We start from the raw sequence: 23087 nt of genomic DNA on the forward strand, positions 1-23087 counted from the left end.
TTCTCCATTTGGAGATCTGACACATGAATTCACAGGCAGGCACGTGAGTCACCATTTTCTCATAAAATTCTATCAAAGCAAGAATCTTTCCTCACCTAATTCCACAGCAGAAGGTGGTTGTGATCTGGGAAGGTTCAAACCCATCTTAAGCCTGAGAACGCACGTTTCAGGTATGAGAGCCCGAGCATATTTTTACTTGGGGCTCCACTCATCTTAAGATGTAAGGAAAAAATGTTTTACACTGAGGGTGGTGGGAGCCTGGCCCAGGTTGGCCAGAGAGGTGGTGGATGAACCATCCCTGGAGACATCCCAGGCCAGGCTGGACGGGGCTCTGAGCAACCTGGGCTGGTGCAGATGTCCCTGCTCAGGGCAGGGGGGGCACTGGGGGGGCTGGGGAGGGCCCTGCAACCTAAACCATTCTAAGACGCTTTCTGCACTTTGAGTTTTGTTTTTCTGTGGAGTTTGGGACATCAAACCAGTGCTGCAGAAGTGGATTGATCCAGTGATACATCCCATGTTCATATAACTTACTATCAACAAGAGATAGGAAGATACACGTTGCATGGCAAGGCTCGACCTTTCCTCCCAGGCAATATTGCAGAACTTAGTCTGATGTTTGGGCTCACAACTGTGTGATCATGATGCAGGTCATGACATGCAAAGCTGGACATGAGCATGGCTTTGACTCAACTGACCTTGAGGATGGAACTTAAGCAGTTGCATGAGGCCATTTTGGACGGAACTAGGAAAAGAACTAAGGCTCTGGTTTGACTGTAAATGAAACGGAGGCAATTCTGCCACATTTGTGGTTTGTCAGTAATTGCTAGATTCCCACTTAGCTCTTGAATCCAGACTAAGAGCTAAAGACCTTTATAATCTGTGCTGTACCGTCACCTCACAAATAGGTATTTAAGATACCTGCAAAGTGTCCGTCACATTCCTTTTCTGTCCTGTTCAGGAAGTATCAATGTACTTTTCTTGTGAAAACTTCTCCCTCTTCTAGTTCAGGATGATTTCAGTTGTGGGATGGATCACTTAGACTGAAGAATATCCCTGGAAAAGCCCTATATTTGCAAAAGGTTGTAAGGAGTTGCATATTTATATAGTCTGGGAAAGCTAATTAAGGCTAAACAATGAGCCAGTGGTATAAAAATAATAATAAAGTGGCTCAGTACTCGGTTCACTGGTCATTATGACACTTTTACAGCCTGTTTTGCTGTGTGGAGTCTGTATGATTTAGTTGTGGGATAAAAAGCTTGAACTTTGTCATGGTGGGTTCCACCCAAAGTCAAACTTCAACACCAGCGCAGCTGGAAATCTCACTGCACCGCAGCCTGGGAGCAAACAGTCCCTCAGGAGCTGTGCTGAAATCTATTTTCAGGCTTCATATTTTCACATGCTAAAGCTTGGTAAACTGATGGTTGCACTTTTTAAAATTAAATAAAATTTTTTTGCATCCTGCTTGCCAGAGCAAAGTAGCTGGATCAGGGAGGTCTAGTACAGTTAGATGATTAATGGGGACGTTTTTCAGCCTACAAGTTGCAGTCTGACCTGTATCATTAAGTGATGATCCATTGCTTTTTACCCTGAAAGAAAACAGTAGACACTGGTTACTTTGTGTGGTTTTATTTCAGGAGAACTTGCAGACAATGTCTTCATAGTTTCTTGAGAACCTCAGAAATGTTGACCTTGATCTCAGTCCATCTCATTCAGATCATTATGAGTTTTGCTTGGTTGCTGTAATCAAAGTTGGACCTAATGATTCACTTCCAATACTGAAAAGCTAAAATGGAACAAGTCAGAAGAAAAATTTTGTTTCCCACTTTGTAGCATGTGATAAATCACAAAAATGTTTTATATAGATCTGTTGTCTGTTAACTTCAGTGTTTATTCTTTGCTCGTTCACGTCAGATTTCACCATTTTAAAACTTTGACCTGTATTAGGAACCTTGTTATCTTTTAATGATTTTTTTAAAATTTTTTTTTTTTTGTGCAATAATCCTTGTCTCATGGTGATTGTTGATTCAGGATTGACGGGGGAGTGGAGAGACTGGTACAAACGAACAGGTGGGGAAGAATCGTCTCTTTCCTATCTTCTGCACTTAGGGATCTTTACTTGACCTTGTGCAGATATGTTGTAAGAATTAGTGAGGAAGAAGGATGATGGGAGATGCTGTTTACAGACTAAGCTGCAGTTGCAACACTCCCCAAACAGAACGAAAATAGAAAATGCCTCAAGGCAGCTTTTGCTGCCTCTGCGCCAGGGTGAGTTTTCAGCTTTAAATCTGGTTTTCCGTCCCAGATGCTGCTGGAGTTGCCATTAAAATGTGTGAAGAAGCAGGTAATTGAGTTCTCGTGGAAGTCGATGTCTCATTTTCTATCCTCGGACTGTGTTGGTGTGTAAGACTGTGAAAGGGTGAGGGTGTCAAGCGACCCGAACCCAAACACTGATTTCTCACCCCACTTTATCCTGTAACTGCAGTTACTTTACCCTCGTAGATCATGTCCAGCCGTCTTTGTGCTTCCTCCTCGCTTTCAGCAAACACCTCAATTAAACGTGTTATTTCTTCACGTTGGCATTGTCTTGACATAATAGATCAAAGGAAAATACGCGGAGCAAATTGCCTGGTTGATCCAACACCCTCTTTTGTCGGCTGCTCTAACGAACATCTGCCCAAACGACGCGCGGCTGCTCCCGAGCCGAGGGCTGCACGACCTGTTCCCGGGACCTGGACCCACTTACACAACACTTGCTCTGCCCAAAGGTGTAATCTTTAACAGAAATCTGACGTGGTTTTGCCTCGCTTGCATTTTTTTCCCCACTATCTTTCTGTTAAACCTGGTTAAATAAGGCAATAAGTCCCTTTTTGTGTAGCTTGAGATGAGGGGGAAAACCAAAATTGGTGTATATGAAGGAGACGAAATGTTGTAGCTCTGCCTCACCATAGCTTTTGTATTGTCTGTGGGGTCTTGACTTTGTGGAGGGATTTGGAAAAGTGAGAATGAAGAAATCTCTGCTCCTTTTTCCTATTTACTGCACAGAGTCCAGTGTGCTTTGGACACTCATTGCTTTTCCTAGATGCTGCTCGCTCTTTAGATTTAAAACAAGTAAGTTACAAGGGTTTTTTAGCAAAGTTCTGCATCTCACAGGCTTATAAGTCCAAGTTTGAAGACCGCAGGATGAGGAGTAGTTTCAACACTTCCATGAAATAAACAGTGTTGTTATACTGTAAAAAGCTTGGCTAAGATCTGTCAGCCTTTTAACAGATACAGCTTTTTGTTTAAAGATTACAGGTTTTTTTTATTATTTACCATTCAGCTTCATATCACAGAAGACATTGAATGTGCTTATTTCATTTACTTAATATCTAGTTATTAATATGAGACGCCATACATAAGATGAAATTTGTCACATGCGCTATTTCTTAAAATATACCCTTTTTCAGAGAGAATTTATCAGAGAAAATACTTACTTTTAAATGCAAACTTCCAGTATTATTTCCAGTGGAAACTATCTGTCCTGGACTTCCAATTTCATGATACGATTATTAGAAAAAATAGAATTTGCATTTCAGAGCTGCAGGAATAAAGGCTGTATTTTAGAATAAGTGAGTTAGCATTTTGTATTATGTCCATCGTTCTTCATATTTAGAGAAGACACTCTGGCGATGCTAATTTTAATTCCACTCTATTTTCATATACTGTAACTCCTTTATGTAAAAGTCATTTTTTTGTTTGTCTTTTGAGTTGTATAACTAATTTGTATATGTTTCCTTCCTGGGCCCTCCTAGAGATAGCTCTTGCGTACAATCTCACCAGGCTATTAAATATTTTGCTGAGGTAATACAGGCAGCCTTTTATCTAAATAGGTACTGATCAGATTGGGCAAAGATACCTGGGGAAAATTTGGCAACTCCTGTTTGCTCTGGCGTTGCTCCATATTGTTTAGGTTTTATTCCACATTTATCCACAGCCCTTCATATCAATCTTGCTCAACCTTCTCACACACCTTTTCTTATTTACACACTGTTGGCTCCTCAACTAATGAAAACATTTGCAGCTTTTTTTTGTATCTTGATTTTCATTTTGACTTACTAGAAGACCAATGATGATGAAGGTTCAAAAATGAAATGCTGTTCCTCAAAGTTAGGCTTCTCAACTACCCAAAGAAATAATTTTAAAAGACTACTTAATTTTAAAAGGCTTTTTAAAACAGTGGAAATGTGTGAATCAGAGTCCTGCTTCATTCCTTGTATCTCCCACAGTGTTTTCAGGAACCGCCTCTTTTACTCCCATAGTTCTGGAGTCGTACTTTGTGCTGTTAACCTCTAAACACAGTTGCACCCTTTCCAGGACAGAAAATGGTTTAGCAAAAGATCTTTTACATGTTATGGTTGACTGTACCGGGTGAAAGGTTTTGAAGTAAAAGTCAGTGCGGAGCATGGCATGTAGAATTCAGACAATCATTGCACAAACAATACAAAGTCTATTCATTATCTAATCAGAGGCTTTCTTATTTTTTTTTAACCTGGCTAGGTCTCTATTTATTAACCTCATAGTTCTCATTATGGTAAGGAAGCGCTTAACTGCTGATACTCAAATGAATTTTTTTTGTTCCCAAAGTTGCCTTTCTAAAAGTTAGTCTTTTATTTCAGGGTCTGAGTATGTACTCAGACAAAGAATACACTCAGTTACTAATTAATGGAAAGAAATTGCCTCCTCTCAAGGCTGATTCCAAGTACTTGGATTAACTTCTTTCTCTGACTCAGAGCAGACCCAAAATCTGAGCCCGCTCAGGAAATCCAGTTTACTCTTGGACTGTCAGAACTGTCTTAACAAGCTTGAGCTTAGTAAGCCTTGCCTTAATAAGCTTTAGCACACCAAAGTCTGTGGCTCACTTAAAACCTTGAGTCTGGATCCTCTACTCTTGTTCCCTTGTCCAAATGGCCGGCACTCAACCTGGTGTCACGCTGATTTAAATGTCTAATTTATTTTACTTTTGGTTTATCTTTCTATAGCATGATCACAGACTTCTGTAGGTAGCAGTAACAAGCAGTTACTTGGTATAGAATGAGATATAGCTGCCTGATAACATAATGAAATACAGATCTGGTAGCGTAGTAGCAGCTTTGAGAAGTGAAGACAGAGGATGGGGCATGAAGTGTTTGAGATGCACTTTGGGGACCTCATAGTTATAAACAACCCAGGCAGACCAGCATGGGGAGTGTACGCGTAGCTCAGCCCAACTCAGAGTACCAAAAAAGTCAACAAACAAACACAATGAATAAAGAGACTTTGAAGACAGCAGCAGGCTTGAGCTGGTTGGAACCCACATATTTCTCCCTGCCAAGTGGGGATGCCTGGTATTGTGACAATGAGGATTCTCTAGAGAACAGTAATGGGAAACACATTTATGTTGTTATTCAACTGCATATTGCAATTGCCACACTAAGTGTGATATGTAGTTTATTATAATTTATTATGATGTAAACACATTGCTAGAACACCACATTAATTCAAATCCTGTACAATTTCTAATTACTTCAAATAAGCAAATTTCATATTAAGCTTTAAACCCTCCACACAAGGAGTACTGAAAAAAAAAAAATACAACTGGTCAGAGGACTCTGACATAAATGAAGCGTGTGCAGTTGTCCTAGTCCATAATGTGACTTGAACATATACTCGGGCTCAGAAATGCTCTTGGCCGTGTTTGCTCGGATGCAGTCAGTGAAGAGTTTCTCCTTGTTCTAACCATTCATTTCCTGCTCATCCTGTCTGCTCTTAATGTATCTGAACCAAAACACCAGGAAAGACCAAAAGTAAGATTCAAGTAACTTCATATCTATTGGAATTAGATCCTTCAGTTCTTCTGCATTTTCTTCTCCCTTGGAGTCTCTTGTGCTCCCTGTTCCTCAGCTTGCTGGGAATGCCAAGGTGTGGCAGGCTGTGAGCGGTGCCATCAAGCCTTGTCTTCTTATTTGTGTAGGTAGGCATCGAGCCAGAGCTGCCCCGAACTCTTCAAAGCGCTGAGGAAGAGGGAACACGAGAAACCACATTATACAGTGTTGCGTAGGGAAGTGTTGAGGGAAATTAGGGTTTCTATGTGTTGATTTGAAAAAGAGCAAGCCAACTCTTGTTCTTAGGCTTCCAGTCTCTCTTACATCCTCCTGCAATGTTTTTGCCGCCGTGTCGGTACTTACTGCACAATGTCTGCGAAAGCCATGAGCAACGGCTTGCACTGGTACTCGATGCCGTGTTTGGCACACAAGGACTTCACCAGAGGAGCCACCTTCCAGTAGTTGTGTCTGGGCATTGTGGGGAAAAGGCTGTGAAGAGAAGACAGACAGATTCTCTTCCAGTGCCCCATAGGAAATATTACGTTTCCCAAGTTCACGTTCATTATTACTTCCCAGGAATCACACAGCTCCCACTGAGCAGGGTCTTTGGCTGCTCCTGTCCCTCCTTTCCCCTTGGAAGGCTTTTAGCACACGTAACTCAAAAGACCTTCCTGCTTTCCCCCTCTAGCATCTCTGAAGCAACATTTCTTCAAATTAAGTGATGCCATAAACTGGAACAAACTAGCTGTTCTCCAGAAGTTACCATCTCCATAGCCCAGAAAAGGAGATAAGCCCATCCTCTAGTTGCATATAGAATAATAGCGTAAGTAGTAAAGTATAGATAGTTAAACTGCCGTGTCAGACTATAAACAGGGTGCCTTAGAATGTACGTTTTCACCAATGCTTACAAACTACTGCTTTGAATAGACCCTGTTGCTGTCTGTGTGATTTCATAGAACCTACGCACGTTCAATTTTCACTAGTCGTTCTCACCTTCCTGGGAGTCCAGTGAAGGTTTTGAATTATATTATGATTCTCTTCAGGGTTTTCAGTCTTTTTAAAGACCAACTCACTGGTGCCCTACAACTGTTTGTAGAATTTGGAGCAAAGAAGAATATGGAGAGAGAAAAAAAAAAAAGATATATTAAAGAAAAAAAAAGAAAGAAAATTCTCTCTGAGGGTGTGTACTCACTGATGTTCAATCTGGAAGTTCAGATGCCCAGTAAACCAGTCATTGAACAGAGACTGCTCAACATTGCATGTTGCCTTGAGCTAGAAGAGGGGACAGGAAAGCAAAGTCAGTGCGGATTGGTGACCGCAGCCTTTTCATTTGTCTAAAGTGCACTGTGCTGCGCTGCTCTGTCCTATTCTGTTCTTTTAGTCTAAGTGGTCATAATCCTTCGGCTTTGTGGACCCGCAGAGGTACGTAGGCTGGCTAACATGGACCATGGCACAGCCAGGAGCTGGCTCCGTGCTCCTGTGCACAGTCAGAAGTTCCTCCTGGGTCTTCTCGAACCTATGTCTGCAGAAAAAAGAGAGGTGGCAGGGTACTTCTGTGATGGTCAGGCTCTACTGCTGGGCTCCAAGAAGTCTCTGCAAAGAGGGGACACCACACCAGTGTTCTGCTGGTGCAAAATCGCTCAGCAAGAGCAGGACACAAACTTCCATCTCCGCGTAAGCAGAAAAGGTCCAAGACAGAATGATGTGGTAAGTGGGGAGGTGAATACCTTTAGGAAATAGAGTTGGGACCTAGCTTTGATTTTTAGATTGCCCATGAACGTGTCGTTGCTGTCCTCCTTTACCGTTACCATAACTGAATCCTGTTATCCTATGAACCTTCACTTCCCAGGTACCAACAGGTTTTCGCCCTTAATACCATAGAGGACATGCCTGTCTTACGGTCAGAATTTGTACCTGTATGGTCACAATTCTTAAGAATGGAAAATATTTTACCTGAGTAGACACCCAGTCCAAGTTGTTGTCGTAGTAAATATCCATAGGGATGTGGTTCATCTGTGAAACCCAGACAAACCAGCTGCTCTCCAGCATCCTGCGCAACCAGACAAGAGGCCAGAATTCAGGAACAGGTGAGCAAGTCAATGATAAACCATTGAGATAACAGCATAGCCAGGCTTAGAAACACATGGCTGAACACCAGCCTTGCTAATGCAACAGCTCAAAGAACTTTCCAGACCTGAAAGTTTCATATTTCCTTATGAAATTCATCATTATTTAATATGGTTTGCTATTTAGCCAGGTATTCATCTTGGTTTATGTGTAGCCAAGCACCAAACTGGTTAGAATCAGTAAAACCATCGAGGTGGAGAGTCTGTTGTCCATTCAAGCCAATGCTGCTGGACAATGCCTGGCTGAGCTGTTTGTTAAACGTTCTTTTTCTCCAAGCAGCGGCAGACCCGACACCCAAAGCACTGACCGCTGTGTGAGGTAAGTATTTCTCAATTTGTTCAGCACTCAGTTAAGTCTCTTTGCTGCCAGAGGCAATAAGGCAATGTAAAAGTTGAACCGGCAATTAAGCAGAAGAGTCTTAGTTTAACTTTACAGAATTAAAAAAATAAGTAAAAAAAGAGATAATAAAGGAGAATGTGGAAGGATAAGCAAAGGCAGAGGAAGGCAGGCACAGATGGAAAGAACAGGTAGAGGAAGGCTGAAGAACTTTCTAAAGTGATATCACCTGAATATAAAATAATACGCCAGGAGAGTCTTTATTTCTAATAATGATCCATAAATAAAAAAGAATTTGATATAGAAGGTCATCATCCAGGCCAAGTCCTACCAAAATCAGAGACGACAAGAAAAGAAAGTAATTATCATTTATAGTTGCTTAAGTCTTTTTCTAAGCTTCATGTTATATGTACAAGAGAACAATCTATATTCAGCTTTTATAGGTTTTTGCTGAATTGAATTGTCTGGAGCAATCCAAGTTAACACAAGCCAACAATACTTTTTCACAGCTTGCTATAATAGAGATGAATCTGAGCATTCACCCCAGGTAAGCAACTGATATATTTGCAAACGACTTTGCATTCAGAAACAGGAGTTAAAGAAGACTTGTATGAAATCATTGCCCAGGACGCCACCGTGACCTAAGCGCTAGACCAACCATCGCGTTTTGGGTGGAATTTGCTCTGTCCTCCTCTGTGCATAACACACCCGAGAGAAGGCAGAATGAGGCATTAATTCTGGCTTCCTGGCATAGGAGGTGATGCCCGGTGTATGCATATTGCTCACAGATCGAGGACAAGCTGGCTCCGTGTTCAGAAGAAAGGCTGAAGGCCCCCGGCTGACCCCTTCTTGGTTGCACGAATAGCAATACTCACCACCCAATACCTTTTCGTGTATGCAATGTAAAACGTGTGGCACTGGAAATAGGTGGGAAACAGGAGTGGAGGAAGAGCTGTAAGGGAGAATTCATTGTCACGGACCAAATGACGGATAATCAAACGGGAAGCAAAGGATCCCTGAACACCTACTCAATATAGAGAGTATTCCCGAGAGGTTTTAGGGCTGCGGAATTTTCTGGGTAATATTGGTATGCGTCAACGCAGACTAATGGTAAGTGATCTAGGAGCCTGCTGACCTCAAGAGGTAAAACAGAGGTAAGACAAGAAGCTCTGCAAAGCTTCATGGAGGACGGTTCCTGCTCTTCACCGTGGCAGCCTGCTGCTGCTTGTGGCTCCTGTCAACATGGGTGGTGTTGCCTCCCATTGACCCATGGAGAGCTATGACCAGGGATTCTTTTAGAAAAGAGTGGCAACAAAAAGGGCTGTGGAGAATCCTGAAAAAGGAGGACGAGACCCCAGAAACTTAATAATCATTTTGAGTAGCACAGTATCCACTTTGCAAGAAAGCGACTGACCGATGCTGACTAGGATGCTACACAATGCAACCTGGGTTGGGTGAAGGTGTTCCTGCTCATGGCAGGGGTGGGACTGGATGAGCTTTGAGGGTCCCTTCAACCCAAACTATTCCGTGATTAGTGCCTCTGAACATTTCTAGGACTGTCCATTAATCTGATAGTGCTTGCAAACCCAAGGTTTCGTTTGAGGATTCTACCGGAGGAACAGGCACAGAGCAATATTTCAAGTGGCTTCCACAGCCCCAAAGCTTGTTGGGATCCCCATTCGGTTGTTCAAAGCAGGGGAACAGCAGGAATGTGTAAGAAATCCCTCACCTGCCAGGGATTTTGCGTTGCAAGAAAAACTCGTTGCAAGAAATTCAACCTTCCAAACAGACATTTCAGTTGTACTTAAACAAACAAAACAAGCAAACAAAACCCGCCCCCCCCCAACAACAAAAAAACCCCCACCACACACAAACCAAACCCCCAAATCCCACAGACTACTATTTAAATTTCATTAGTACTGACAGATATGGTATGATATGGTAACATGGGATCACCTTCTTAAACTAGATTATTTCTGAGATACGCAGATCTGAACTTAGCCTGCTAGTTTAGTGCAGGCGCCTTAGTCCTGCTCGAGTTCTACAGGTCAAAAGGAAGATCTACAAGCCCCATTTGCACCCCTGATGGTATTGCAGGAGAATGGAGATACTCACTGATGAAAAAGTATTTGTGTTGGTGATTGTATGGCATGTATTTTTTCTTTTTGATCCCAAGCTGTGAAAAGAAACAACAACAACAACAGTACTGAATGGAAATTAAGCAATTTGCACAGGTAATTTGCTTTGTCCCCCAGAGACACTCTTCTTGCACGCTTCCCACAACCCTCATTCCTACTGTCTCCCTCTTGTATACCTGCAGTTAGTCCACATATATAATACACCTTTTCTATAAGTCCTTATTCCATTAATATAAGTCTTTAATGCCTTGCAGCTTTGTAAAGTCCTTCAGAGATAAACTGTTAAGCAAACATGAGATTTTTCTCCGGTAGGGGAAAATAAATAAGCGGCTGCTGAAAAGTGGTTTCAGAAATACTTACGACAAGCTAAACCAGAAGTAATGGCCCATAAGAAAAACCTACATTGGTATATGGTAGGAAGAAAACTGCTAATCACAAATACCACCTTTGTCTGGGTTAGAATGGAATGATGCAGTAAAAACTATACCAGAACATTTCATCTGTAAGTTATGATAAAAATAACTTTGAGGACAGATAGAGGTGAATTTTAACCGGTGATTTTCCTTGGGTTTGTGTTCTTATCTCATTCATAATTCATTTTGTGAAATATGAGCTATTTCAAGGCTAAGTTATATTATTGGTCAAAAGGCTCGTGGCCACCGGAGGGACCTGCTCCCAGCCCGTCCTACAGAGCTCCGGGAACAGCCCTCGGTTGTTTGGTCCCGCTGTGCTGGCTGCCTTTCCCAGCAAAGCTTCTGCCTTCTCCTAGAAGGCACGGACGTGCCAAAGCCACCTGTATCTCTGAGCTTCAGCCACGTTTTATATTAATTTTTACGATTTATCTAAAAATCATTAATTACCAAGTTGTTCTACTGGGTCGTCAAGTTGCTATAGCCACTCACGGTATTTTTCCTGTTGGATTTTCCTCCCTATATATGATGCACGGACCTCGCGTCTAATTTATTTACAACTGCTTGTCAGCCGTTTGAGAAATTTTAAAAGGAGGTTAATGTGAACTGCGACCTGTTTACAAAGGCTGAAGAAAGGAGACACAAACTGTCATCGCGTCTCAGCTTTGGATCTTTACGGCACAGGGTGCTTTTTGGTGACTAGGGCGTTCTTCCCCGTTCCTGGTACGTGAGCGCGCACACTGACCTCCACAGATAATTTCTTCCCCAAGGTAAACAAGAAAGGGTGCATGTCGATATCGGGATCTTTCTGGACGCAGTTGGGTTTGGCGTGGTGGCGGGAGTGCAGAAGGGTCCACCACTTGGCTGATGCCCCCTGTTTTAGTGAAGAACAAAGTACGAAAAGCACGGAGCTTTCAGAGCCAGATTCTCTCCAGTTCCCTCCCTTCGCCCAATGTGGGACACGCCATCCTCCACAGAGCCTTCAGAACACGCACTTTTACAGAAAAACCATCGAATCTCGGAAGTTTTTCCGGGGTCAGGTACTTACAATCAAATGGCACATCACGAACTTCTGCAGTAAGTGGTTCCACTTGGTCTTCCTGAATACCGAAAGGTGCCCGAAATCATGTTGTAACCATGCAGCCTGGACCTGGAAGAGGAAACAGAAAACAGTGGGAGGGGAACGAAAGATGAATCCATACCAGGACAGTGGTACACCTCTCCTTTGCTTTGAAATATCAAGTTTTATTTCTTGGACGGTGCTCCAAAGTCACAATAGGATCTATAAAATCCTGATGCTCTTGAGGCTACAGTATGTCCTACTTAAAGAAACCCAGACTAGGATTAGTGGAAACTCCCCACATGCGGAATTTCTTTCTTACGTCTTCTGTGAGCGCACGCCACGTAATATTTTTCTGCTAGTCACAAAGGAGAACTATGTCAAGTAAGGAAATGGAGGACTACAAAACCGCAATGGTATTATGTGTATGAAAGTTGATGTAAGTCTGTGTGTAGATGCTACGGACTTAGCCGCTTACCTGGGAAATGGTCAGCACCACCAGAGAGACAATAAAGGGCATTAAGGATGTCCCGAAGTAGAGGAGAATGAGCCACGCAGCGATATCCAACAGGAGGATGTGAGCGAGGAGCAGGAAGAAGAAGAGTTGATTTGGCTCCAGAAGCCCCATTTTCTCCACAGCAGCTCGCAATTCTCGGAAGTCTTTTACCAGCATTTTCTGTGGGAAGCACCAGTGTTACATGTTCCTTGTTTCTGGAGTGTAGCACTGCAGCCTCCAAAGCCAAGGACCGCTTTAATGGAGGGGGAAAAAAAAAAGAAAAAAAAAAAGAAAAAAAAAAAAAAGGCAAAGGCTCTGGCCAAATGGGCAAGAGCTGGGCTTGCACACTCGTGAACTTCATCATTGCTCTCCTGCGGCTTCTCTGTGTCTTTGCCTGATAAGGTGCATAGAGCAGAGGAGCAAAAAGCAGCCACTGCAGGGCACGATGTCTGTACCCCCAGCCCCTGAGACTGTATCCTTGGTGCTTCTTCCATCATCTTGGCAGGCAGCAGCGTGGAAGTTTTACCTAGCGGGAGGTGTACTGTGTGTGCGTGACCACAGCATGCCATCTTGTGGCAGGCCTTTTGGATGAAATTATTATTCTTCTGCCACCAGTTCCGATAGATCATTCATTATATATTTTTGCCCTTCCCAAGACGAACGGGGAGGGGAGAATGCCCGTATGACAAATGGCACCTACAGCCCAGCTGGACTCAGGCTGGTGGGCACTGAAGAACGAGGGTGGAACAAGAAATGGGCAGAGCACCGGTGCTAAACCAACCCACCTTCGTCTTTGCCAGCTCTGCAGATGCCTCCCAAGCCCATTCCTGTCTCTGTGCAACCCGATCCACAAAGGAGGAAATTCAGTTTGCAGCATAAGGGAGGACAGTCTGAAAATTCATTATCAGCTGGAAAGAATGACTCCATTTTTCTATTAGCTCTTTCTCAAATTATGGGAAAGAAGAAAAGGTGATAGCTGTGATATTCATGAGAGCAAAACAAGGCTCTACTATTTATGGGGAGTTGCTGTGATAAGAAAAATTCATCTTCAGGAAACTCATTCTCAACCACATAATGTGGATTTAGACTACTATTCAGGTATTGTTTCTAAGTAGTAGTAGCATAAAAAAATTGTGAAGAACCTGGATTCCATTGTTCCAGGAGCTACACTGATACGGAAGAACAAGGTGTCATCTCAGAATATTTCCCTTTAATCTACCTTTGCTCTGATTTACAAGGACAGACTTACATTTTTAGTGGGCTCAATACTGGGTTGGTCTGGCGCCAGCTCCCCGATCTGCAGTGACTTCAAGTACTTGCTCACCAGCACCTTGTCAACGTGGAATGCTACAAAAGCATCCTGCAAATGCACGAGAGTAAAGGAAGAGGTAAGAAAAACTAATTCTGTGTTACTAACCTCAATCTGCTGTGCAGCAAAAGACATTGACTGTAGAGGAACCACGATGGCAAAGGTGGCTGGTTTGCCTTTCTATCCCCTCAAGCTTGGGTTGACCATTTTCTTCTCCTGTTTGTCCTGTGCTCTTAAACAAGATCTTATTTCAGCTGGTGAATGGAAGGGGTCTGACTCCCACTACCGCAATTACTACAGGTATGCAAGTTCCGTAAGATAAAACTGAATGAATCTCCACTATGTGCCAAAAGCAGAGTCTAGTTCCCTTGTCTTTCTTCTTCCTCTGCTTCCCAACCCCAATATTAGTGATTTTTCCATCTTCCTGGACATCCCTGCTCCAAAATGACAGAGGTTTGGGCAACTGCATGACTAACACGGAGGCATATATGTAACATACATTGAGTTTAAATGTTCTGCATATAATTACTATCACTGATGAATCAAAAAAACCAAGCAGTTTCTCTGCAAAATAACCTACTGCAAGTTCCTGGTTATTTCATGATGTTGCAACAGCAGATTTTTTAACAGTCTCCAAAATTCAACCAAATTTTGCCAAATTCAGGCAAAAATTCCAGTCTTAAGATTGTTGCTCCTGTTTTCTAAGTCAACTCATTCCTTAACTCTGCTTTTCTACCTTTTATGAGAAAACACCGTAACAAAAAGCAGCAATAAAAGGACTCCTCTCCACAGTTTTGTGCAGCGTCACCCTTACTAATATTGCGGCATTCATTAATCACACTCATCTGTACATTCCTCAGGTTTCCTACTGAGAGCCTTCCGTGTTTTTCGCCCTCTCCAAAGTTATCACCTTTCATGGCTATATGCTCTTGGTAAAATCTTCCAGTTAAACTAAGATAATTTCTTATTTTTTTATAATATGCATTCAAAAGATTAAGCAACTGACCTATTCCAAAATACTCCAGCATCACATGGAACAATTAGCCTTGGAATAAATACATAGTCTGAATATTGTGCCTTGTCAGTAGTGATGATACATCTCTGGAGCAAAGTAAAAACCCTTCCTATTAATTTCACTTACAGCCCTTGAGTTGGAGTTTTCTTATATATGCTTAAAAAGAGAGAGGGGGAAATAGCCAGGCATTTTTCTGTTGTGGTGCAAAGCCTATTTAATGTGCTGTTGAGCTGGTGTCACACAAAACTGGCTGAAGCCTTGCAGGGCTTAATGGTTTGGACATGGAACCAACCTATAAGAACCAACTCAGATCCCAGAAACAAAACATCTGTGTTTTCCAGGTTCATCCATTGTCTGGGGTATTCCAGCACCCTAAAATGAGAGAGACCTGACAGTGCTAACTAGAGCAAATGAACAATAGAAAATATAGAATGCAAAGTGTAGCTAATACACAATTTGAATTTAAACTTAGTGGACTTAACATTACTTTTAGTTCAATGAGCCTCAAACATCCCTTACATATGGAAGATCAGGGAACTATTTGTCTTGGGTTTTTTTCTTCTGAAATATTCAGCAAGGAAGCAATCGCATTTAGGATGTCTTTGTATAGATGTTAATTTACCACTATTTTCTACACTTCCTGCGTATACCTGAAGGCAAGAACGCCAGGGAAATTGCTGAATGTTTTGGTGTGTGTGTTACCACAGGTTTCCATGGCATCAAAACAGCAGTCAGACATAGAAACATGATGAGCAGAAGCCTTTTAGCTCACAGACTAACTCGCCAGCAGCTGGACAGTTGTTAACTGGCTAATTCTTTCAATTTCTTTCATCTTCAGGGCCAGAAGGACCACAAGCAATAACTACAGAAACTTTTCTGCAAGACTGCTTGGGAAAGCACGTTGTCTTTGCACGTTGTCCCAGTGATGCCGAGTGGCGTTTAGAACCCTTTCCTACAGGTACGTTTCTGGAAGCAGCCACTGTTGTTGCCACAGGGCTCGCGGCATCTTCCTCGCCTCACCCCACCTGTGAGCAATCACTGCAGCTCACTGTAACTGCAAAAGCAAGATCAGCAGATAAGAGCGATCCTAAAGACTTCAGCTGGATCTGCTTGCCCTATGGGCCGAACCTCTTTATTTGCCTGTTTCCATAGCAGGTTGGAAAGCTTGAATGATGCAGTGACACTACATACCCTCGATCCCACTATATACCCTTAATCCTGCTATAATACATACCCCCAACCCTGCTATGTACTCTTGACCCTGCTATGTACCCCCGAGCCTGCTTTCAGTATTTAAAAGAGACCTATAAGAAAGATGGGGGCGGACTTGTTAGCACAACGTGCTACGACAGGACAAGGGGTGATGGTTTTAAACTAAAAGATGAGAGATTCAGGCTGGACTTAAGAAATTGTTGGCCCTGAGGGTGGTGAGAGCCTGGCGCAGGTTGGCCGGAGAGGTGGTGGCTGAACCATCCCTGGAGACATCCCAGGCCAGGCTGGACGGGGCTCTGAGCAACCTGGGCTGGTGCAGATGTCCCTGCTCATGGCAGGGGGGGCACTGGGGGAGCTTTGAAGGTCCCTTCCACCCAAACTATTCTATGATATACTCCAGACCCTGCCACATACCCCAAGCCCCACCAACTCCCACGGAGGTGACCCCCCAAGCTCTCACTGCCCGGTACTTGCTGGGTACCGACCTCTTCCTCCTCGTACCCCAAAACCCCTCCCCACCATCACCCCATCCGCACCGCTCACCGTGGCGTCCTGCCCGGCGTGGCTGGTGATGAGCTGGGCCCCTCCCGGGTGTCTCCGGTAGAAATGGCTGATGTCGTACACCTTCCTCTCGATCACCAGCCACCGCTCCTGCGTGCCCGGCCCCCGCCCGTTGCGCTGCCCGATCTCCTCCCAGGTGAAGAACCGCAGCCCCCGGCTCGCCGCGGGGTCCCCATCCCGATCTTCACGCAGCTCCTCGGCCCCCCGCAGCGGTGCCATCCTCCTTCTCTCCCTCCTGCTTCGCCAGCGCCAGCACTTTGCTCCCTCCATGGGATATAAGGGCAGGACACACCCAGGGCCCCCGCCCTCCGCCTTTCCCCATCCCTGGGATGTCGGCAGGGAGGTGTTGGGAATAATGAGAGATGCTGGCCAAGCCCTGGGGCTCGGTTTTAGGCAAAGCTCCAACACAAGCTCTGCGTTTTATCCCCCCGCAACTGCTCCTTTGCTGCCATGGCAGCTGTGGTGTATCCCAAGTATGTAAAGCACAGCCCGTAACTATAGGTAAGGAGTTGCTTTTTTTTTTTTTTCCCCCTCAAATACCTAATTCTGTTCCCCAAACAGGCTTGCTGGGCTCTGAGAGTCAGGGAAAACTTCACTTAAAATACACCTCTGACTTACCTGTTGTTAACCAGGAAAATAAATCACTCTGCAGCTTAATTCAGTTGTTACAGTCCATGAAGCCCTTTGGAAGAAATGTGAGTTACACACATTCTTATGCCTGTTTAAAAAAAAAGCCAACAAACAACCTGCCAATCTCTTGAGAACTCACTGCTATATTCAGAACCTGATGAAAACCCATATTTCTGTATTTCCAGTTCTCCAGCTCTCAAAGCAAGAACAGAACAGGGTGGAGGAGGATTCCAGAGTGCCCTTTGCAGCAATAATCGTCTTCTCAGAGCTCTGCGCTTGGTGCTTCTGTTACCTGGGACAAGCACACACAAAATGGGATGGTAGGTTGTGAAACTGCTTTTTCTTCCCCTCCTCCTGCCCCCTCCTTGTCTGTAAATTTACTAAGTAAACTATTGACTTGGGGACTTCAGGAAATCTGTATTAATTGCAAAACAACGCTTGGTTCAGCTTGTCCTGTCATTCTAAAGCAGTCATAGCATTCACATAATTTTCTCTTTTTATAACAAGACTATAAAGTCTTGAAAACATTATGAGACCATGACTGGGTCAATGATTTTTTTTTTCTTCCATACAAAACCACATGTTAAAACCCACATCAGCATCAACCCAGATGGAGAAGCACACGATCAGGATAGAGTTTTCAAAGCATGGGATCAAAGGTGAAACAAATTTGCCTGAGTTACAATCTTTTGATGGTTTGCAGTATTTAATTGGAATTAATTTCTACACACTTGTAACATTTCTCACGTATTTACTTGCATGTTTTTTTCCTTAGTGCTCATTTGCCCTTGGGTCTGCTTGGGCTAGTGAAGTTTGTACTTGATAATAATTCTGCAGTCAGTATTTCAAGTCAGAAATGCTGATCCAAAGAACCGTGAGAAATCTCATGTTAAGTTTTCTAAATAGTCTTTGTGGCTCTTCTCCTTTATAAGAACGTGTGAAAAGGCTAAAGTTGATTTCTCAATGCAGCTCCCAATGACAGCTGAGGCACTAGGATGCCTTAAAAAGAAGTTTAATAGTCATTATCATCGATCTCTTTCTTTGCTTCTCCCTTGCCATAGCAGGCAGTCAGAAAGCATCCTTTCCTTCTCCTTTGCCATCCCTTTGGTTCACATTTGGTACTTTTTTACAGTGTACGCTTTTATGACATTTGAGATAAGCTGTCACCAGTACACACCTTTGGGAGCACAGCAGAACTTGTTCGTTTCAGCTTCCCTCCTACACTGAATATTCAACATTGAATATTCAGCAGAAAACAGCCTGCATAGTGATGGACTCCATAAGCAGTCCCTGCTTTTGGAAAATGTCCTCGTCAGTAAGCCAAGGAGATTAGGGCTGTGCAGTGCTTGTATTCCTCAGTGTGTCCCTGTTTGCTAACACACTATTTTGTAGCATAGACTTGTCCTTTTACCCTGGCAGAAGGGGCAGCTATCAATATATTTGCAACAATTTGCCCCTGAAAAATATTTTGAATTGTGGTGAACAGTGAGAAAAAAGATATTGTTCTGCCTGATAAGCAACGTGTTAGACTGAAGGTTTGCTGTTTTGGCCTGGTAGAAAATCAATTCAGTGGATTGCACAGGCTGCTTCCTTTGTTCCTGTAAGTCAGTAAAACCTTCTAATGGATTCCTCTTTCATTACACTTGTGTGGGCAGCAGTAACCATTTCAGTAATAGGTGACGCTATGAATTTCAACAACATAAGTAACAAAAGGATGTAATCGGAGCAGCCGGCCACAAAACAATACCCCCAAATCTCCATAAGCAGGGGCCTGTGAAAACAGCACGCAAAAAAAAGAAAGAAAAAAGAAGTGCCAATTAAGATGAGTAAGAAAAAACCAAGGTGCTGATTAAGCTGAGTAAGCCAGAGCAAAATATAAATAAGTAAACCAGAGCATGATTTATAAAAATGCAATATATAGGAGGAGGATGCAAGTTGTATCCATAAGTAATTATTCACAACCTGTAACTCCGGTTCCTTCTTTTTCTTTCCTGATTTTTGCTCATGTGGCGCAACATGTTATAGGGATGAGGAGCAGGATCAATGCCACTTCTCAGAATTTACAGCAACAAGCAGGAAAGTGCCATGGTGGAGACTTGAGAAAGTCCTAATATTTTACTAAGTATTCTGATGTGGGACTGTTCAGCCAGAATGATGCTGTGGGTAAGAAGACACTGAACTTCACATGGGTCTGAAAGGATTTTTGATCTCTTGATGCACATACCTGTAAAGCTTTATACTGGTTGACTGTCCCCAAAATATGCTTTAGTCTTTCTGCTCCTCTGCTGGCTTCATGTCACAGCGTTATGGACCCAAGACTGGCATGTATCAACAAGTATACAGGGATGTTGTCCACAGCCTTTCAGCAGGAGGCTTTTAAGAAAGATGGAGAGAGACATTTTACCAAGGTCTGTAGTGACAGGACCAAGAGTAATGGTTTTAAACTGAAAAAAGGTAGATTTAAATTGAGGACAAGGAGGAATTTTTTCGCTGTAAGAGTGGTGAGACAGTGGAAGAGGATGCCCAGAGAAATTGTGGCTGCCCCATGGTTTTCATTGGTCATTGGTCAAGTCAACAAATGTAAATAGCAATGGAAGTGTGTAAAAGTAGAACTAAACATCTTTGTAGTTTTCATGAAAGTTGATTACAAGAACACTGCAAAAATCCTTAGCGGTGGCACATCATATGCATAAAAAATGAATCCCAGGCACCCTGGTCCGTATTACCCTCCAGTGCAAAACGTTGCAACTGTTGTTGTTTCCTGGGACTATTTGATGACCATGAAATCTCCCTGTTCTGCTACGAATTGAAGATCATGTTTTGGGGAAGAGATCACCAGTGACTTAATCCAAACATTTCCTCTGGAGTTGAACACCAGAGTCCCATTGCTGGAGCAACAGCAATGCTGGAAAGGACCTTCAGTAGATATTTAGAAATTGTTCGTTGCACTTAATTGATGGTCCTGAACACTGTTCTAGGAAAGACTCAGGTGGGCAAGACGCCTACAAAGAACGTTTCAGTGGAGCAGCTGATGTGGCACAGAGCTGATGTTGACCATGTTCTTTCCAGATGTTCCCCGTTATTGGGACGTTCTCCACTCTTAATGAGCATGGTGAGAGGTCCTCTTGATAGCAACACAGCAAAGGTCTTTCTGTTTGTGCTGCTTTGCAGAAATTTCTGAAAGATTAAGTAATGTAAGCCGGTGGAGGTCAGTAAAGAGAAAAAGAATGTTTGAAAAAGCTAACATTCAGAGGAAAGAAACCCACTGTATTCTGACTGAAAGATTTCTTATGCCCGTACCATGGTCACACAAACAGTTGTGCTCTGGCTGCCGTGTTTGCACAGGATATCTGTGCTGAAACACAGCTATAAGGTTTTATAGTATGGATGGAAGGGTGGCATTGACAGAATTGGATCCTTGCGCCTTCATATGAAGCAACATTGTCTTTCATAATAATAGATCTTATCTACTGGCCCCCAAAAAGCATCAGCTTATGACTCAAGATTTGCAGCACAGACTTGCTGAATAGAAAAAGTGATATAATCTCTTTTCTGTCGTACCATGTTACACCCTTTTTGGCTAGCACAGCTGCTTATGCCCTGTTTTGGTCATTACCGCACCCACGATCATGGGCTGGATGCCGTAACCCCTGGAAGAAATTATGGAAAAGTATGGAAGCATTCTCCCACCAACTTTTCCTCACCTTTAACAACTTGAACTCTTAAGAAAACCTTGCATTATTCTCATTTACTTCACTCCAATCTGCTTTTCAAAGCAGCAGATCACTATACTTCTATGTCAATCAGACCAGAAGTTCCCTGTCACATATTCAGGTGCCAAAGAGCCACTAAATGTGTGGCTCTGCATGTCTGAACAAGGCAGGTAAGAATGTCGAGACAAAGGAGAAGCTTCCCAGAGCCGTGGAAACTCAAAACGTATCTGAAAGTTATTTGAGCCAAGCTATGAAGACCAGGCCACAAGAATAGAGAAGAACTTGAACAAAATATACAAATATGTATATGCAAAGAATGTATGTACAAAGAATGTGTATTCTTTGTGTCACGGTGGTTTGTGGGAACTATTACTCCATGTTGCAAGTGGGGAAGAATAGCTCACTCAGTACCCAATTTGACTTAACTTTTCCAGTTTCTCTCCAGCTCAGGCAACACAGCAAAGGAAACAGGCATACACCCGATATTCTGCTTCCTGGGGTATGTTAACATGGAATAACTTCTAATACTGTTAATATGGCGACTGGAAGATAAGCTGAGAAAGACGCTGGCTACAAAAGTTATGGAAAAGTCTGTGCTCACGTGCTTAAAGGTGCTGCATAATAGAAGAGATTTTATAACATCAACGGGCAACTGATTTCTCTTATCAGCCTTGCTTCGCACACCCCAAACTCTACAATGCGTGACAGCAATTACCTTGCTCCTACAACAGGAGACACCAAGGGAAGACATAATAAAGAATCACACACCACCTCTACTCGAAACCTACACATGAAATTAAGTACGTGACCACTTACTGCCACGGGGAACACTACTCTCTTATTACAACAACAAGTGGGAAATTCAGGAACTGAAAGCTTTCAATCTACACAACTTGCCCTCGTGTTATCCTGTTGCATTTAGAGAGCAGCCGTTCTACAAACTCAGACACCTGGAAATCAGGCGATGGTTGGAGTATTTCAGACTCAGGCATGTGAAGGATTGAAAACAGAGTTCAGATTATGCCCAGATCTTTACATTATTTGCATGATGTCCTAATCTACCAGGCCCTCTCTTCCTCTCTCCCCCCTCTATAGACAGACACACTGTATTTTAGAATTGTAGTGAACGGAATTTGTCCCCGCTTTCCCAAAAAGGCCAGATATTTAGGTCTAGATGTACCATGGCTGACTCTAAGTGTTTAACTTCATTTAACTACCTACGTTAAGAATTAGACTCCCTGGCCAGCGCAATGAGACATCCACTTTGAGTGGGTGATCCCATTTCATGTGGCCATACCTTACCCCATATAGATTACTACACTGTCTCAACATTCACATCCTTTCCAACTCTTGGCCAGGATCTTGGTGCTGCATTTTCACCACCCTACCCTTAAATACACAAATCAAACAACTGCTTTACTCCTGGTAATCTCCACAGCAAGAAATTCCCTGTTTCCTGCTGCTTGATATAATCTATGCAAACTAGCACAGACATGAGTTACGGCTGAATATTTGAAAGGACGTGTAACGCACGGAAGGGTCAGAGAGAGGCTGAAATCCCAACAAAAATCTTGGGTTTTCCATATAATCCTGTATCACAGCATTACTAAACTCACTTCTCACCATCCAGTTCATTAACCGCCTACACTTCAGGTGAATTTTGAATATTCTTGGCTAATTTCCACTTTACATTTCCAGTCTGCGAGGGAGAGAGGGATTAGTGTTGCATTTTTCTTAATTTCTTAATCTTTGGTTTTCAGAAATAACCATAACTACTTCCTTTCCTAATCTTTGCAGGGTGATGTTCTGATGAAGACAGTATTTGGAAAAAGCCAAAGAAACAGCCTAACAACTCTAAATGTGTTTTAGAAAAAAAAAAACAAAAAAGACATTGGAATTATGAAAGGAAAGGAACAAACCCAATCTCAAACAACATATAGAAAGTGAAACGTAGTGCTCACTGCTGGTGGAAAGTCAGCAGAGATTCTTCCTAAGGGTAGGTTAATAATTGTGTTGGCGTCATAGCAGTGATGGGCAAGTGCAGAAAAACCTGGAATCACTCATATCCTTAAAGCCAACCCTGAGAGAAACTCGTGACAGCATCCACGGTAAATGCACATGTTCTCCTGGAAAGGAAGGTAACAAGAGGGACATTCTTTACGTAAATGTCACCGCACCCTCTCTTTTTTCCTACGCAGGACAGGAACTGAGAAATTCAAGAGATGAAGCAGCCAGCAGCG

The 23087-nt window shown here is 43.0% G+C and overlaps 1 protein-coding gene across 3 annotated transcripts; it reads right to left on the minus strand.

Moving 5' to 3' along the window:
- Window positions 1-5411: 5411 nt before the first annotated feature.
- On the minus strand, window positions 5412-16774 carry LOC135989951 (acyl-CoA (8-3)-desaturase-like). Of its 3 annotated transcripts, none has more exons than XM_065637104.1 (12): window positions 16487-16774; window positions 13657-13767; window positions 12390-12587; window positions 11900-12001; window positions 11597-11725; window positions 10419-10479; window positions 9179-9255; window positions 8533-8630; window positions 7794-7890; window positions 7033-7112; window positions 6204-6329; window positions 5412-6029 (listed from the first exon to the last, which is right to left on the minus strand). In XM_065637104.1, exons 1-12 carry the CDS (start codon window positions 16772-16774, stop codon window positions 5978-5980), a joined length of 1419 nt encoding a protein of 472 aa, XP_065493176.1. In that variant the 3' UTR covers window positions 5412-5977. The 3 variants fall into 3 exon arrangements, with proteins under 3 accessions (XP_065493176.1, XP_065493178.1, XP_065493177.1); XM_065637106.1 differs by lacking the exon at window positions 5412-6029 and adding an exon at window positions 6834-6926 and having other exon boundaries at window positions 6268-6329; XM_065637105.1 differs by lacking the exons at window positions 5412-6029; window positions 6204-6329 and adding an exon at window positions 6362-6926.
- Window positions 16775-23087: the final 6313 nt, after the last annotated feature.

This window comes from Caloenas nicobarica, chromosome 5, assembly GCF_036013445.1.
Source record: "Caloenas nicobarica isolate bCalNic1 chromosome 5, bCalNic1.hap1, whole genome shotgun sequence".
NCBI lineage: Eukaryota > Metazoa > Chordata > Aves > Columbiformes > Columbidae > Caloenas > Caloenas nicobarica.

Coding starts and splice junctions, on each gene's coding strand:
- LOC135989951 (XM_065637104.1), bottom strand. CDS start 16,774: ATGGAGGGAGCAAAGTGCTGGCGCTGGCGAAGCAGGAGGGAGAGAAGG. Junction 12,588..13,656: donor GTATTGAGCCCACTAAAAAT/GTAAGTCTGTCC, acceptor TGCTTCCCACAG/AAAATGCTGGTAAAAGACTT. Junction 9,256..10,418: donor ACACAAATACTTTTTCATCA/GTGAGTATCTCC, acceptor TCTCCCTTACAG/CTCTTCCTCCACTCCTGTTT.